General features: G+C 38.7%; 1 protein-coding gene across 1 annotated transcript in view; it reads right to left on the bottom strand.

Moving 5' to 3' along the window:
* Window positions 1-8,782: 8,782 nt before the first annotated feature.
* The window catches only part of PLCXD3 (phosphatidylinositol specific phospholipase C X domain containing 3), a 177,995-nt gene continuing 170,971 nt past the window's right edge, over window positions 8,783-15,806 (bottom strand). Inside the window, exon 3 of the mRNA XM_036910881.2 lies at window positions 8,783-15,311. Coding sequence (XP_036766776.1) covers window positions 15,158-15,311 — 154 coding nt within the window. The 3' untranslated portion in view covers window positions 8,783-15,157. The remainder of the gene's footprint in view (window positions 15,312-15,806) is intronic.

The raw sequence follows: 15,806 nt of genomic DNA, 5'->3' as shown, positions 1-15,806 counted from the left end.
CACTTGGGAAATTTCAGGGGTTTGGAGATCTGTGAGCCAGGACTGTGGATGAACACCATATATATATATATATGAGATGGTCATCTGATGATCAAATATGTATTTCTTATATATCACACTATCACAGGAGCTGGAGAAAAAGTATTCTTTTCTTCCTGGCCCCTGTTTGTTCCTCTAGTGCTGGTCCCTCTAGTGCTGGGTGTCTGCAGTGCACAGCTTCTCCAGTGCCAGCTCCTGCAGTGTGTGATGTGCAGCAGCAGCCCCTGGCCAGCTGCTTCCCCAGAAACCCCAGGGATGGCTCTGCAGCAGAGACTGGCGGGCGCACCCCTGTCCATGGTTTTCCCTGCACCCACTTGTGCAATATGCAATGAGTTCAGAGCTCGACTCCTCCCTCTGGATGGTTTTCTCCAGAGGGCAGACTGCCGCCACGTTCCAATGGCACAGCAGCGTCTCAGCAAATCCCCAATGAACTATGGCTCTCACGCGAGGAGGGCCTCTTTCTTGGATGTCCTTTCTCAGCCCTAGGGAGAGAGACCGCTCCTTGTTTCTTCTATTCCTGTATTCTTTAGAGTTTTAAGTCTCCTTACTTCATACTAGCCAATACTTGTACTGCTTCAATCTCTTGATATAGTTAATAATTATTTATATTAAACTTTCCCTATTCAAATTACTGTATGGTTTCTGTTTCCTTGCTTGATCCTGATAGAGACACCAGATTTTATTATTATCTATATGGGACCATGAGACAACAAATCTGTTCTATCTGAATGTCATCCTGTAAACTTATTAACACAGGGCTCATTCTATTATATCTCTTGAAGTGCAACATTTCAAGAAATGGTAAATAAAAAGGATCAAAGGGTTGTTAATCATGTAATCATTCTACTTGAGAGAAAGTCTAAGAGACATGTAGTATGGGAGAAAAGACACACTATTTGAACAGAGTATGCTAGAATATTGTTTTTTTAAGCTTACATAATGGCAATGTGAGGATGTCATGTTTGGTGTCCAGGTCTTGTATTTCTTTGTCATATTTTCTGTATATAAGAAAAAAAATGTTGCAAATGGGCTTTTACATACTAGCAATTTGAATTTTATTTTGCATTGTTCTGACTTAATGAAATTAAGTTTGATTTAAACTATCTCACCGAACTGTAGGGGAATATATGAGAAGAAAAATGGGCGATGCATTGATACTATTTTTTAGCATACAGTGGCTATTCCAGCATTTCTTTAGAATATGTATACCATCGGGTAGTTGGTGGAATAGTATCTACCAAAGACTCATAATGTGATCATCTTGGCAAATAATTTTTACAGGGTCATTAGTTAAAATGAATCACATTGCATTAACGTGGGCCTTAAATCAAATGAGTGATGTCCTTATAAGAAGAGGAAAGGACACAGAAATAAACATGGGAGAGAAGGCAATGTGAAGATGGAGGTGGACTGATTCATTCATAAGCCAGGGAATGCCAAAATGTTTCCTCCCAGCACTAAAAGCTAGGAGAGAAGCATAGACTTTTTTTTCTCTAGCAGCCTCCAGAAATAATCAACCAAACCTGCCTACATCTTGATTTCAGCCTCAGTCTCCAGAACTATGAGAGAATACAGTTCTGTTGTTGTAAGCCATCCAGTTTGTTATAGCAGCTCTAGGAAACTAATACACACTTTCCTTACAAGGCATTAGGAAGTCACTGGTAAATAAGACATGCATCATTCATGTCCTTATGGCCGCTAAAGCTAATCATCTCTCGATAGTTTCACTGTTAGTTTAAAAACCTATTTTTCCATAATATTTTTGATTTGGAAGACTTTTTCTTTTTTGCCACATCATAAGAAATTGCAGCTGCTGCAACAGCAGCCAAAAATGTGGAACTGTGGCCTTGGGGGAGAATATTAGAGGGGGCATCTAATAAGTTTCAACTCAATTATTAACAAATAATTTTGAAGAGAAGTCTTCAGAATATCCTATGGAGTTCTTAAACATTAGCACACACACACACATACATACATCCCCCACACTTTACTTCATCCACCTCTCTGAGAAATGCTTTACAGGAATCAGGTAGATGCAGTTGAGCCAAGTGATTTCAACAGTGACCCCAAGAACTGAGCTGATGACTTCCAGATCTCCCACGATTAGCATTGATTAGGGAGAAATGATTTGATGCAACCAAGGCTATAATTTTTTCCATTATAGAGCCATCCATTTGACTACATTACTACTTTCTTCTGGAAATGATCTCAAAATTGCCTGTCACTTCCCCCACAGGAAGAATGCTAGCCTGCATCTTATTCAGACTGCAGAGCACGCCTGACAGCCTTCCATATATTACACATCTTGAGGATTTTCCTTCCTCCTCTTTTTATATGAACCTTTGATCTTGTTTTTTGTAATTTTCTGTGGTACATTTTGAAAGCAGATCAACTTTATTATATGAGTGGCTTCAGGGATATAGCTTCCTAGTTTTCAGTTCTGACATCTTGTGTGCTTTTGGAATGTAAATAATACTTTAAAACACATCACTTCCCAAATCATAAGAACCTAACATTAAAAAAATATTAAGAAAATGATTCCAAAGAAAGTATATGTGTAAGTTTTCTCCAAAATTTTTGCAACTTTTGTTTGAAATTATTTAAAGTTTAAAGTAAGAAAAAAGACCCCAAAGCAAAATTTAAAAATCTACTAAATGTTAGTTTTTACAGGCCCTGCTTCACAGATCTTGCAGATTCTATTCTAGATCACTGCAGTAAAACAACTATTGCAATAAGGCCAGTCAAATGGATTATTTGATTTCCCAGTGCATATAAATGTATGTTTATACTATACTGTAGTCTTTGTGTGCAACAGCATGATAGCTAAAAAACTATGTACATATCTTAATTAAAAAATACTTTATTGCTAAAACATGCCATCATCTGAGCTTTCAGTGAGTCATGGTCACTAATCACAGATCACCATAAAAAACATAATAGTAATGAAAACATTTGAAATATTGCGAGAAATATCAAAATGGGACATGAGACAGGAAGTGAGCAAATACTGTTCAAAAAATGACACCCCATAGACTTGCTCAGGGCGGGGTTGCCACAAACCTTCAATTTGTAAAACTGCCAATCTGCAAAGCACAATAAGATACGTCTGCACTTTTTCATCTTCTCTGGGATTCAGACCTGCAGTCAAAGCAATCCTGGCCACCCTGATGAGATTAAAGACAATGCCCCCACAGGGCGTGGTTCAGACGTGTCTGGAAAGCCTTTGTAGAGGATCTGTATTTGTGTCTGACTAGAGCTTCTTCCCGCACCTAATGGCAGAGTTTCAATTTTTCCTTTAAATCACCATTTCCCATTCACAGTCCATTCTGCAGTGTGCAATGCCTGATATGACTTCAGGCCCAACTCAGACCAGCGAACCTTGATTATTCTGTTTTTTGGTTGAAACTACTGAGAAAAAGAAGTACTCTTTGGTTATCTTGACTCATTGCGGAAACCCCTGCTTAAACATAGTTAATGCAGAGAAAAGTAAAACTAAGAGATGAAGAAGAATCAAGCCTGATGATATTGCGTGACATCCCAGACCCAGTTATCCCCAAAGCTGCTTCTTTTTTGGTTTTGATTAGCCTGAAAAGTACCCCCTTCCTTTTTTTTTGGCTTAAATGAATTTGAGTTGAATTTCTATCATTTACAAACTGAGAAGGTAAAAAATTTGCATGGAGTGAGAAAGTAGTATCTGCCCAGCCATTCATCAGGTTGGAATAACAGGCACAGATAAGGCACACTCTGCAAAGTGAACAGGAAATGCTCTCTCCCAAGGTCACATTGCAGCTCTGAAGTGTCAAAATAACCCCTTTCTTGAGTGAGTGGCTCTGGCTAGTTGAAATTCTAACAGTTGAAGAGTGAAACATCCCACTCTGGCTTGCAGGATCTAAGTCACTTTGACACAGAAAAGCAGCTTCAATTAACAACCAGGGAGCAGAATTTCAGAGAAGGGGTTTCTGCACATCACATTCCACAGCTATCTTAATTCTGTAGGGTCAGAAGGAATAGGACTCTGGGTCCACTTGGCAGACCCTTTTTCACAAAGCTTTTTGTTTTGAGCCTATCAAATAGTGTTGTGTTTAAATTTCATCTAAACTCCACCCTTTCGTAGAACACTGTTTGGTGAGATATTCATGTTTCATCTTCTCTGTGGTCTCTCTCATTCATGGGCAAAGGAGTCTGATGTTATCAGACCATGAGTGGTTTTAGGATGACTGGGTTTGGGAAATAAAAGAGTTTTAGTTATTAGAGCCTTCTTTCCTATAGTAATTTCTTTACCCAAACTGGCTTTATAATTAAAGATCTGGTTATTTATTCTTTCTCCAAAGCAAGTCTCATGGAAAAGTCAAGACTTTTAAGTGATTGTTTTAAAGTGGAGCTCCAGAGCTTAGCTACTCAAAGAGGGACATCGGCACTTTTTAGCATAGGCATTTTGGGGGAGCTTGTTTGAAAGACAGAATATGGCACTCCCTGACTTGCTCCACCAGAACCTGCATTTTATTAAAATTTGGGTAATTGCATGCACAATAGAGTTTGAGAAGTGCAGCTCAATGGGGTCCTAGGAATTTCCATTGGGCTTCTATAGAAAACTCGTAAGTATGGAAGGGGGACACAAAGCTATTGGCCTTTTATTTATGAAAGCCACCCTGTAATATATTGCTTTGTGAGTTTTAATTTTCTGTAAATGCTTTTTTCAAAGTAAGAAACATTTGAAAGTCACTATTTTAAGCCCTATTAATACTTCACTGTCAATGAGCTCATGAGATTGTTTGTGAGGGAACAGATTTTGTCTGGGGTGGAGAGAGGAAGGAAGAATCCCACAGAGGAGAAGAAGGGAACCTGAACACAGTTTCCCATCCCATTGCATCATTTGTCCATCCGGACTGAGATAGCTGCTGACAGGCACTGTTGGTTCCTGTAGGCTACATGTTTCTTGGGTTCTAGGATGAGTCTAAATAACCTAGCATGGGTCTATCAGAGGCCAACTTGTCTGAGAACCAAGAAACTTCCTAGGATAATTTCTTGAGAGAAGAAGAAGCCAGGGAGGTACGTTAGACCAGGAAGAAAGCCTTGGTCAATAGAAAGAAGTAGTGGCTTTGAGACCATCCTATGACTGTGAGAACAGCATGGTGGGTGTCACTGGAATAAATTTCCTAAGCCCATAGAAGAGGATGGAGATAAAATGTATATAAAATGATCTTGGGTAATTATCAGGACATATCTGAGTGTAACATAAAAGGAAGACCTACCATCGCATGGCCGTGGATTGCTCACCCACTCGGCACCTGAGAAGTTCACCTTTGCAGTGATGCTCAGCTGGGGACCAGCAGGGCCACCTGGGCAGACTTACTGGGTCTGGTAGGAAAGAGGCAAAGACTAGAGACCAAAGTGAGCATCAAGGTGAGGAAGGAGCCATGGCCAGCAGCTGTGAAGCTTTTTATTAAGCACACAGGAAACATCCTCTGGGGACTCAGGAAATTGCGGTGAAGGGAACAGTCTTCTAAAAGGGTGTATGAGCAGAGAGGTCTTGTGTGGAAGTAGGAGTCTGTGGAACTTTAGTTAATGTGTCCATGGAACCACACTGTATCAACAAGCAGATGAGGAAAGGAAAATTTAACAAGAGACCTTTTTTAAGCTCAAAATGTAAACCCCCTCTCGCACCCTTTCTCCTTTCTCAGCTCCTTTTAAATAGATGCATCATAAGCCAAGTTGTCTTGGGTGCATATTCTTTGCAAAAGTTGAGTTGACTTTATAGCTAAAAAACAGGGACTTCCTGCACTTGGAGAGAGAGCACGCTGCAGTGTATATTCTTCTAGATTCTCCCAATGTTGTCAGTGTTTCACCAAGGAATACAAGAAACAGAAAATACGGCCTTGTGTTTTCTGAGCCTCATCACCACCTAAGAGTGCTCCACATGTGTATGGCCCTTGTCCACCATTCGATGGGGGTCACAACCAGTTACAATTTCATTTCATTCTTTCCAAACATGTTTTAATAACTGCCATGCCCTGGGGAAAACAGAAATAGTGAAGATGTGCTGCTTATTGTCAAAGCTTAAATAAAAGTCACAGAGTCCATAATCTTAGAGTCCAATGAGAAAAGGATTACCAGTTCTAAATTAATTTTCTGGCTTTTCCCCATGCCCAAATAGAAACCCGTCTGCAGGCACCTTTTTTTCCCTCAAAATGGAAGAGTGCAATTTAATAATAGCTGAGCACTAGTGTTGAGGCAAAAGATTTTCTCAATTATTTCTCAGTAAAACCACAGGGGGTCAAGCTTACACTTCCCTATGAGGAAAACTAGTGCGAGCCAAGAAGGAGGCTCTGTCCCCAGGGTGCTCGGCACCTGGCGGCCCTGGGCTCCCCGCGCCTCCTCCAGCTCCCAGTCACTGAGGGCACCAACTCCCGCTTTTTAGAATATAATGTGGTTTTACTGTGGTTTACCTTTGCTTAAAAGCTCGAGATAGCTCCAGGAACATTCCTATCCTCTAGACTGAAGGATGAATATGGTAAAAGGTGTCCAGCTACATTTAGACTCACTTCCAGTGCGGCCATTATTATGACTCCTACCTAAGGATGCCTATCGGATCATATGCTCAGGGAGCCGATGTTGACAGTTTCCGGTGCAATATAAGTTAGCCACAGTATTATTTTCCACTTAAAAAGAAATATTTCCTCCAATTTCCAATGATGTTTTCACTCCTTCAATCTAAGTTTCACCATTTTTACCCTGTGTGAAGTAGATGCTTCTTGACTTAAGGGATCTGTTTTACTTTATGAGGTCAGCCTCTCCTGTTGAGAAAAAGCAGTTTTATCTGAAGTCCTGGAAGCAAGGGGAGGAAGGAGGAGAAGGGGTGTTGCCTCTGCTTTTTTGCTGATTTAGGGCTACGAACAGAACGTGGTGGCCAAGCTTGTACATAGTGTACATGGTGACAGTGAAAGGGGCAGGGAGAGAGGTGGAATCTACTCCCGTATACATGACCAAGTGTTTCCAATCATACTTACTGTAGAAATTGTTTTTTTCTTCTTGGATTTTCAGGAATAACTGTTCAAACAGTTTGACTGTGGATTTTACTTTGTAAAGGTCATTGAGAATGAATTTGTTTGTTTAGAGGATGAAATGTTAGCTCTAGTGAGAAATTATCAAAGATGTGCTTCATCCATTTTTTTTAATTTTGTTATCATTAATCTACAATTACATGCAGAACATTATGCTTACTAGGCTCCCCCATTCACCAAGTCCCCCACACAATCCCCATTACAGTCACTGGGCTCTGTGTTGCACAGCCCTCCCCATGCTCCCACCCCACATTATACATGCTAATCTTAATGTCCCCTTTCTTTTTCCCCACCTTTATCTCTCCCTTACCACCCATCCTCCCCAGTCCCTTTCCCTTTGGTAACTGTTAGTCCCTTCTTGGGTTCTGTGATTCTGCTGCTGTTTTTTCCTTCAGTTTTTCTTTGTTCTTATACTTCACATATGAGTGAAATCATTTGGTACTTGTCTTTCTCCGCCTGGCTTATTTCACTGAGCATAATACCCTCTAGCTCCATCCATGTTGTTGCAAATGGTAGGATTTGTTCTCTTCTTATGGCTGAATAATATTCCATTGTGTATATGTACCACATCTTCTTTATCCATTCATCTACTGATGGACACTTAGGTTGCTTCCATTTCTTGGCTATTGTAAATAGTGCTGCATTTAACATAGGGGTGCATCTGTCATTTTCAAACTGGGCTGCTGCATTCTTAGGGTAAATTCCTAGAAGTGGAATTCCTGGGTCAAATGGTATTTCTATTTTGAGCTTTTTGAGGAACCTCCATACTGCTTTCCATAATGGTTGAACTAATTTACATTCCCACCAGCAGTATAGGAGGGTTCCCCTTTCTTTGCAACCTCACCAACATTTGTTGTTGTTTGTCTTTTGTTCATCCATTTTCTTAAGGAACATTTTAGAAATAATTTGTAATGCTTAGCAAGGAGCCTGCCATATAATAGGCATTTGGCAGATGCTTGTTGAGTAACTGAATAAATGAACAATGGCTCTGATAACTTAACTATAGCAATGTTATGTTAAGGACAGAGATGTGACTATGTGGAGTAATAATTGCAGATATACACTATTTCATAAATGTGGAAATCATTACAACTTTATAAATAGAAATCCTCTGTCATGAACCTACTAATGTATATAACAAGCGTGGTGTTTTGGTGGACTTAGGTCCCAGTCCAACTCCCAAAATAGTCTTGGATCACATTTTTTTGCTAGATTGCCTTCATAATAAAATTACAATGCTTTAATTTTAAGACTGATCTAAACTGCAATACATAGGGTTTATTTGATGAAATCCAAAGGCAATTTCATTTCTGAAATAGCTTTTTGTACATTGGGCATAGTGGAGGTTCAGCAAAATAGATTTCCTTCACACTAAGCTTTTTAACCTTGAGATGGTGTTTTATAATATTAACATACTATATTAATATGGCATAGCTGTACTGATGTTGGTGTTCTTAGTGGCTGTATCAGAAGCTAAGAGTATCAGGCTTCAGAGATAGCCAAACTCGATGCCTTTATTGGTGGAGAATATATTCTTTCACAGAGGAAATCCTCATATTATGATTCATGCTTTTTAAAAAGAATGATATTTTCTGATGCTCTGAGTCATGTCCCATTTATGAGGCCCACTTTTGGGCTTATAATGAAGCACTTATGAATATGAAATAAAAAAAGTAAAGATAACTGGTACCAGGACTTTATTAGGCATTTCACTGGATACAAAGGAACTTTTTTTTTACAGTAAGAACACAATCTTATCAAAAAATTCACACTAGCTAAACAGAACAGTAGGTGTGTGTTTTCTTTATACTACATTTATTAAAGTATCAGTGACCAGATCCTAAAAAGAGAAGGCACATATCTGTCTCCCTCTGGTGAATTTCTGGGGTCTAATGAAGGAAATGTCACCAGCTCTGCAAATCCCCATCCTTTGGAAATGAAACAAATCAACACAAATGTGTGCAAGTGAGGGCATGAGATGGAAATGTTCTATGACCAGATCTGGGTTTTCTTATCACTTATGGGAATTTGAAGAGAGGAGATAGGTACCAAAACTGTTCCAAAACTCCTTCCACATTCAGACTATGCCAAGGATTCATTGCGGGATATAGCAGTATTTGAAAACTCTATTTTAGGAATTCCAACATGGTTGTATTCTCCACAAACTGTTCTAGAAACTGGCTGTAGATCATTCTGTTCTTACTCTGGGGTGTCAAGTCTCCAGTTCCTCAGAACAAGTGCTGGTTGTTATAATTTGCTTTGGCAAATCTCTCTGTCAGGTGCTCATTCATTGACAGGGACCATATTCCACTCCCCACCCAGTCCCCAGCTCCTGCCCGGTCTCCTCAGGATCCACTGACAGGAATGCGTCTATACTTCAGACTCTTCTTCCCTCAGGCAGTCAGGAGAGGTCCTTTCTATGTCAAATTTACTACAGTTTCATAGTTGACCAGTTCTAATCTGATAAAAATAACCTGTGGGAAGGTGTTACTAGGAGGAGTAGTGGATTAGTTTGTTACCCCTCTGAAAAAGCAGTTGGGTTTTAAAAGAGGTCCTGGTCCGGAGTTAGAAGGTGCCACCACTTTCCAGTGGCATGTTTAATGTGTGGGTGTGTTTTTCGTCATCCCAATTCCTGGAGAAATGTTACTTAAAGGATTAATGGGGGAGATTCTGGCTCTCCCAACAGGCCAGTGAAGGGAAATTTTGAATGTGGTGGTATTAATCTTATAAAGGTAATTGCTTGATTATTCCATCTATTTGTGTTGGTCCTTTATAAAGCATTTGTGGAGGTTGGCATAGATCAGCATTTTCTTTCATGAAGGGTATTAGGGCTATAGAATTTTGTGAGATATCTAACATAATGGTGTGGAAGGAGGAAGGATCTCACCTTTTATAGGTAGCCCAGCTGAAAAAGAGGGGTTGGAAGGATAGGGCTGATGGATTAGGAAAAAAAGAAAAATAGAACTCACCTGTTACTTTTGTTTAACAATGAATAATTTTTTAGCATATCTCATAAAATAGATGGGAAATTCTAATATTAAAAAGTATTTATTGTTTGTTTGAAATTTAAATTTCACTGGGTATCCTGTATTTTATCTGGCAACCCAAAATGTGAAAAAGAAATAATTGAGAATGGAGAAAGAGAGGAAATAAGAAGACTGATTACTATTCCATACCCAGATCCAAGGCCCAAGGAGATTACAGAGTTTTTGCTTTGAGGCTTTGAGCATAATTTGTGCAGATCTTTGAATTGTACATGCACTTTCTATTGCTATTCTACATGTAGGCAGATAGCAAAAGTATAAAAGAGTGCTCATGATTATGTTTTGATAAGGGAACCATGTTGGAACCACCTAATGTTGATGGGCCTTTAGCAACTTTCACTGAGCCAAGGCAGTTCATCTTACTTGAGAAGATCCAATTTTTAAAAAGTCATGCTTTAGAGAAACAACTTTTTCATGGAAAACTTATCGTTACAAGCAAAATGGGTTCCTGGTTTGGAAGAACAGCTTTAAAAGTGCATTGGTTCTGTGGCTGATGGAAATGAATATGAATTTAATCTCTTTGCAGGATAATGAAGTTAATAAATTAATTGACATTTGAAACATTTGAGAAGCACTGGGTGCTCCACAAGCTGGATAGTTTGCTTGTGGAAACTCAGATAAGCTCTAAAGCACATTCCTCCTATAATCTAAACAAAAATAAAGGCCATTTTAAATAAAAACATAATCTCTTTTTAAATTTTAATCCCAGATTGCAACAACATAAAATGGCAATGAATTAAGGCTGGTCATGATGTGCCCTTTTTCTTTAGGATAAGTTTAATTTTTGATAAGATACAATATACTTACACTCACAAACCATATACAAGCACATACTTGTGACTCATACAAATGTACATTTAGAACTAATACCCACACAATAGTATCACAAATAAAATTAAAATGACACAATTTTCAACAGATTCCATCAACACGTTTTACAAATTCTAAAGAACATTTTTATCATTGTCATTGGGAAAACAAACAATTCAGAGCATTATTTAAAACTGTATGTAACACAGGAGCCACCTATAAATTATGGCAAATACAGCATTTACACGATTGTGTCACTGAAATCTAATTGAAAAGACTAAAGTGCTATAAAATAAAATACTTTTAAAAACCTTGCTTAGCGTATCCTGAGAGGACACTGCATTATTTTCAGTCAGCAATTCAAAATGCAAGCACTCAACCTATGGAGCTCTCATTTGGATGAGGGACCAAAGGTTAGACGATGGTGTCATTGCATCTGTAAAACTGTAGAACTGAAAAACTCATGAAAACGTGCATTTCCTGAGACTTCCAACTTTCCAGTCTAGAATCCTAACAGGAAAGAACCTGAACAGGTATCCCTGGCTAAAACAAGTGAACATGAGTGCTTGTAATTTATATTCAAGTCCATCTTCAATTTGCCAGCTCGCAGTATAATTGACAATGTATTTAGACTATGACTGCTAGGCATTTCTTATTTATGATGGTTTCATTTTTCACTGGTTTTCTAGTGATTTTTTTCCTCTTAAATATTTAAATATTTGAATTATGTTTATGCCTACTAACAAGGAGATATTGATTTTCAAAGTTGATGGCCACAGAATCAGGTTGAGTGATTAGACTGCAGTTTCAAATTGAATGTGTGTGTGTGTGAGACGTGCATGCTATGTGTGTGTATATGTGTGTGTTTGCATATGTGTACACACATAGGTGCATACATGCCAAACACTTCATGCTCTAATACATTCACTGTTAGTGGCACTCCATGAAAAGTGAGTTTTCCCAGTATGGCTGAAAGTGAATATTGAGGTCATCAGTAGAATATCCTAAGGCTTTTAAAAGATGCCTCCTCGTTTCTCTGCATTCATATGATTGTGTAGTAATAGGGGAGACATAAATGATAATGGCAGGAGTATTCACCACATTGGTCCTTCAAAATGACAGACAAGAAAACCAACCAAAAAATGATACTGTATTTATTTTCCTTCATCCCTTCTACTTCTTTAATTTCCTGATGTAGATTGGGTAAAAGTTGTATTTTGTTTGTTTTTTTGCTTTGCAGGACTCATGACATAAAGTCTTAAGAAACATGCAAAACAAAAAGTGCACCAAGATGTATCTCCTACCGTCTTGGCACCTCTTTGTAGCCGTTGTGCTCCTAGCTATCTGGAAAGAATGCCCAGCTACGACAAAGAAGCACAGACTGAGGGCAAGCTCTGATTGCTTAACACCAGTCCTTACCCCACCTTTTAATTTAAGGCCCACAGCCTGCTCCATAAGTGTGCTCCAGGGCAGGGCCAATGGACAGAAGACAGCCAAAGCCACCTTCTCTCCATTCTCTTCTTCAAGGAATCCCTCCTAGTGACCTCTCCCTCTAGCTGGAGGACCCGTGGCTCACTCCCACCTGCTCCCTCCTTTAGAAATTAAGGCAAGTCCATTTACTCTCAATGCCTGCTACATTGGTACTGTATGCTCACATGGCAACCGTAACATTGACTTGAAAGTACCTTTTGTCAAACAAGGTTTCTGTGTGCATATCGCTAATAGCAATAAAAAGCTTTCCTCAGTTAAGAAAATGCACAGACTAATGCTTCAGCATGTTTGTTTTTCCAGCACCCAAATGACAAATATGACAAAGCTAATTCTAAGCAAACATTATAAGAAAGCGTCTAAGTTCAAGAAAATACAACATAGTTACCTCTATATTTTATTTGTTTTTCATTAATATGTTGAAAGACCTGTTTTCTGTCATATTTATAAGTTAAATCCTTGTCATAGCAAGTGTGCTTGGCTAAAGATCCTCCTGAGGGATGAATAATGAATAGTCAGAGAAAATATGCCCACAAAGCAAATTTACAGGGCATAAATTTCAATGATCAATAGTCCTTTAGAAAGGATTCATGTAGAGAGCAAGTGAAAGAGATAGAAAGACAATAAAGTGCAAGGGCAGGGAGACTGGAAAGAAGACTATATTTGTAAATAATTAGGTCCCAAGCTTGAATATTTTTACAAAAATATTTGAATATGACCAGCTACTCTACTTTCAAAGACCTTATCACTCTTGTTCATACATTGTTAAGGGTTTCTGTTTTAAAAGTAAAGCATTTAATATTATTGATGTATTCATTTGAAAAGAAGAAATGCAATAGTGTCTGTCCATGTCTGTGTATGTTTGTGTGTATTTTTATCTGCCTGCCTGCAGGAATGGGTATATACTGGTATACTGCATATGGCAGGACATACACACAAACTGGAATGTAGAATATATCTATTGCATGTATTTGCATGCTACTTGGTCTACTAAGCATATCTATACACTTTTCATAAATATTCTCTTCGGTATAAACAATGTCTATTTCCTCCCTGCAGTTGCTAATAAATAGTATTTTGTGATGAGTATTTATAATCTTGTCATCAGCTTTTGATTATTTATAATCTTCACATACATAATCTTGGAGTCAACTCCCTCACCTAGGTCTAGGAGATTAAGCAACATGCCCTACATTTAAATTCATTAAAAACTGAGGGCATGCTTTTATTTTTCTATGGCCCCACTTTGCATGGACTTCATTTTCCCAGGAGACTATTAGGGTGTGATTACTTCTAAACATGAAGATAAAATAGTTCAAAATTGTAAGAATTTCAGTAATTTGTAGATTTTTAGAACTGCCTCATGATATATTCCTGTGAAACACATGGGTAAGGGTTACTGTGCTCTCTTAAGATTACTTTAGAGTTGTCATATTAGCACAGAAACACTGAAAGGCTCAAACTTATAATATTTTTCTTCTCCATAGACCTTAACTATCAAATGTTGGACCACAGAAATTTCCTGTGGAGCTTTTTCCTCTGCCTCAATCTTGACCTTGGCACAGGATGGAATCCAGAAGTGATGAGTCATTACCAATTTTCAATAAGTCTGCCCAGATCACAGGTATGTAAGAGTCACCTAAAGCTGTTTCATGCATCATTGAGGTTTATGGACATAATTTCAAAAGCATTGTTCCAACTCTTTCTGCTATCTTTCCTCCTTCCTCAGCTCTAAGTAAAATCCTTGAATCGAAGCTTCTTGAAATTTTTCCCTCAGAATCTGGGATTTAGAAATATGCATTGGGAAATCCCAATTTGGTAGGAAAGCTTGAACAATCTTTCACTTCTTTCTTCTTTTCTTTTTAATCAATAGAATTGTTAGGAGAGCTTTTATAAGAGTTATTTTCAGTTTTCTGATTTTAATTTAAGTCTTTTATTTACTGAGCACTTGTTGGGCCATATAATTTAAGAGAGTCCTGTATTAAAATGGCTTTCATCTTCCCCCCCTCCCCCCTTCTCACTATGGAGTTGGCACTAGTAGTTCTTCCAGAAAAGTTTTTACTCTATATTTATAGCTGCCTTAAACAGAAATACTGTGAAACACTATTATTTTATTAAAACACAAAAACCACTGATTATGGCCTCTAATATTATGATACAGGGAAACTTATTGGATGCATATTTTCTATGGTCAAAAGTTAGCGATGATTGCCCAACTGCAGGATGACTACAGGATTTTACACCAAGTCCCACAAAACAAGTAAATTTTAGTACAACAATGTAATACACATTATGTAGGGTATTCAATTATTTCGAGTCCCATACAGCATCTGATTAAAAACAGCGAGCAAGAGAGGGAGCAGAAAGGTTCAGATAGAGGGTACAGACAGTGTAGGAGCCCTACCTTGAAATCAGAAATGCGATCAAGTAAACACTCATGAGTTATACACTAGAAAGACTAATTCTGAAAAACAAAATCCACCGGTCTTGTTTATCCCTAGCACGAGTAGATTTTGCTCATCAAATGGGAAATGAAATGTTTATAGTAATGCAGAGTATTATGATAATCACTGAAGAAGTGGTTTCCCCTTGCCCACCCACTACCAGCCCTAATCCCCTCAGAGATTCAGTGGAATAGATCAGAGTGTTTGTAGATACTATGCCTAACACAAGGACTCTTCTCTCTCTTACTCATGGCTGCTCCAAATGGTCCTATCAAGTGTTGGCTTCTCCTTCTTCAAAGACGTAGTTGAGCTTTACGACAGTGCTGATGAAATCGCCAAGCTCCACGAAGTCGGCCGTGATGATGTTGATGCCGCTCTCCCCCGGCTTCTGGGCGCAGACCCACTGCATCATGGAAGGGAGAGCTCTGAGAAGGGAGGGAAGAGAGGGGTCACAGAGGGTGAGGCACTGTTATCAAAGTCCACAATTCCCAGGCTTCCCTTTGGTTTCCTAACTTATTAAAATAAATGCTCCAAATATACAGAATGGAGGAAAAAAACCAAATGGACAATGGTAAATGCTTAACCTCTGAAGAGACCCTGCAGGAATATTCTCTCTTTCGGCCCATACTGGGCTTTTCATCTTGGGGTTTATCATAGGCTGTGAGAGTCTGTGGTGAAGTTTCTCTACTAAGAAAACAATGTCCTTCTGCTCAGAGTCTAGTTTGGCATGGTGTGATGGCAAACCTGTGAAGCTATGGGATGGTAAGGTCAGAGATAAATACATGCACTTAGCAAATATTACTATGAGCCCACTGTTTTCAGGAAATGTGCTAGATATTATAAATGAATATAGTTATGAGCAAACCCCTGCATTCAGAGTGCATGGTGGTGGCAGATAGATGAGGACAAAAATTTTAATG

The sequence above is a fragment of the Manis pentadactyla genome, chromosome 2, assembly GCF_030020395.1.
Source record: "Manis pentadactyla isolate mManPen7 chromosome 2, mManPen7.hap1, whole genome shotgun sequence".
NCBI lineage: Eukaryota > Metazoa > Chordata > Mammalia > Pholidota > Manidae > Manis > Manis pentadactyla.
Note: the sequence above shows the minus strand (reverse complement) of the source record. Positions and strands in the feature narration are given on the sequence as shown.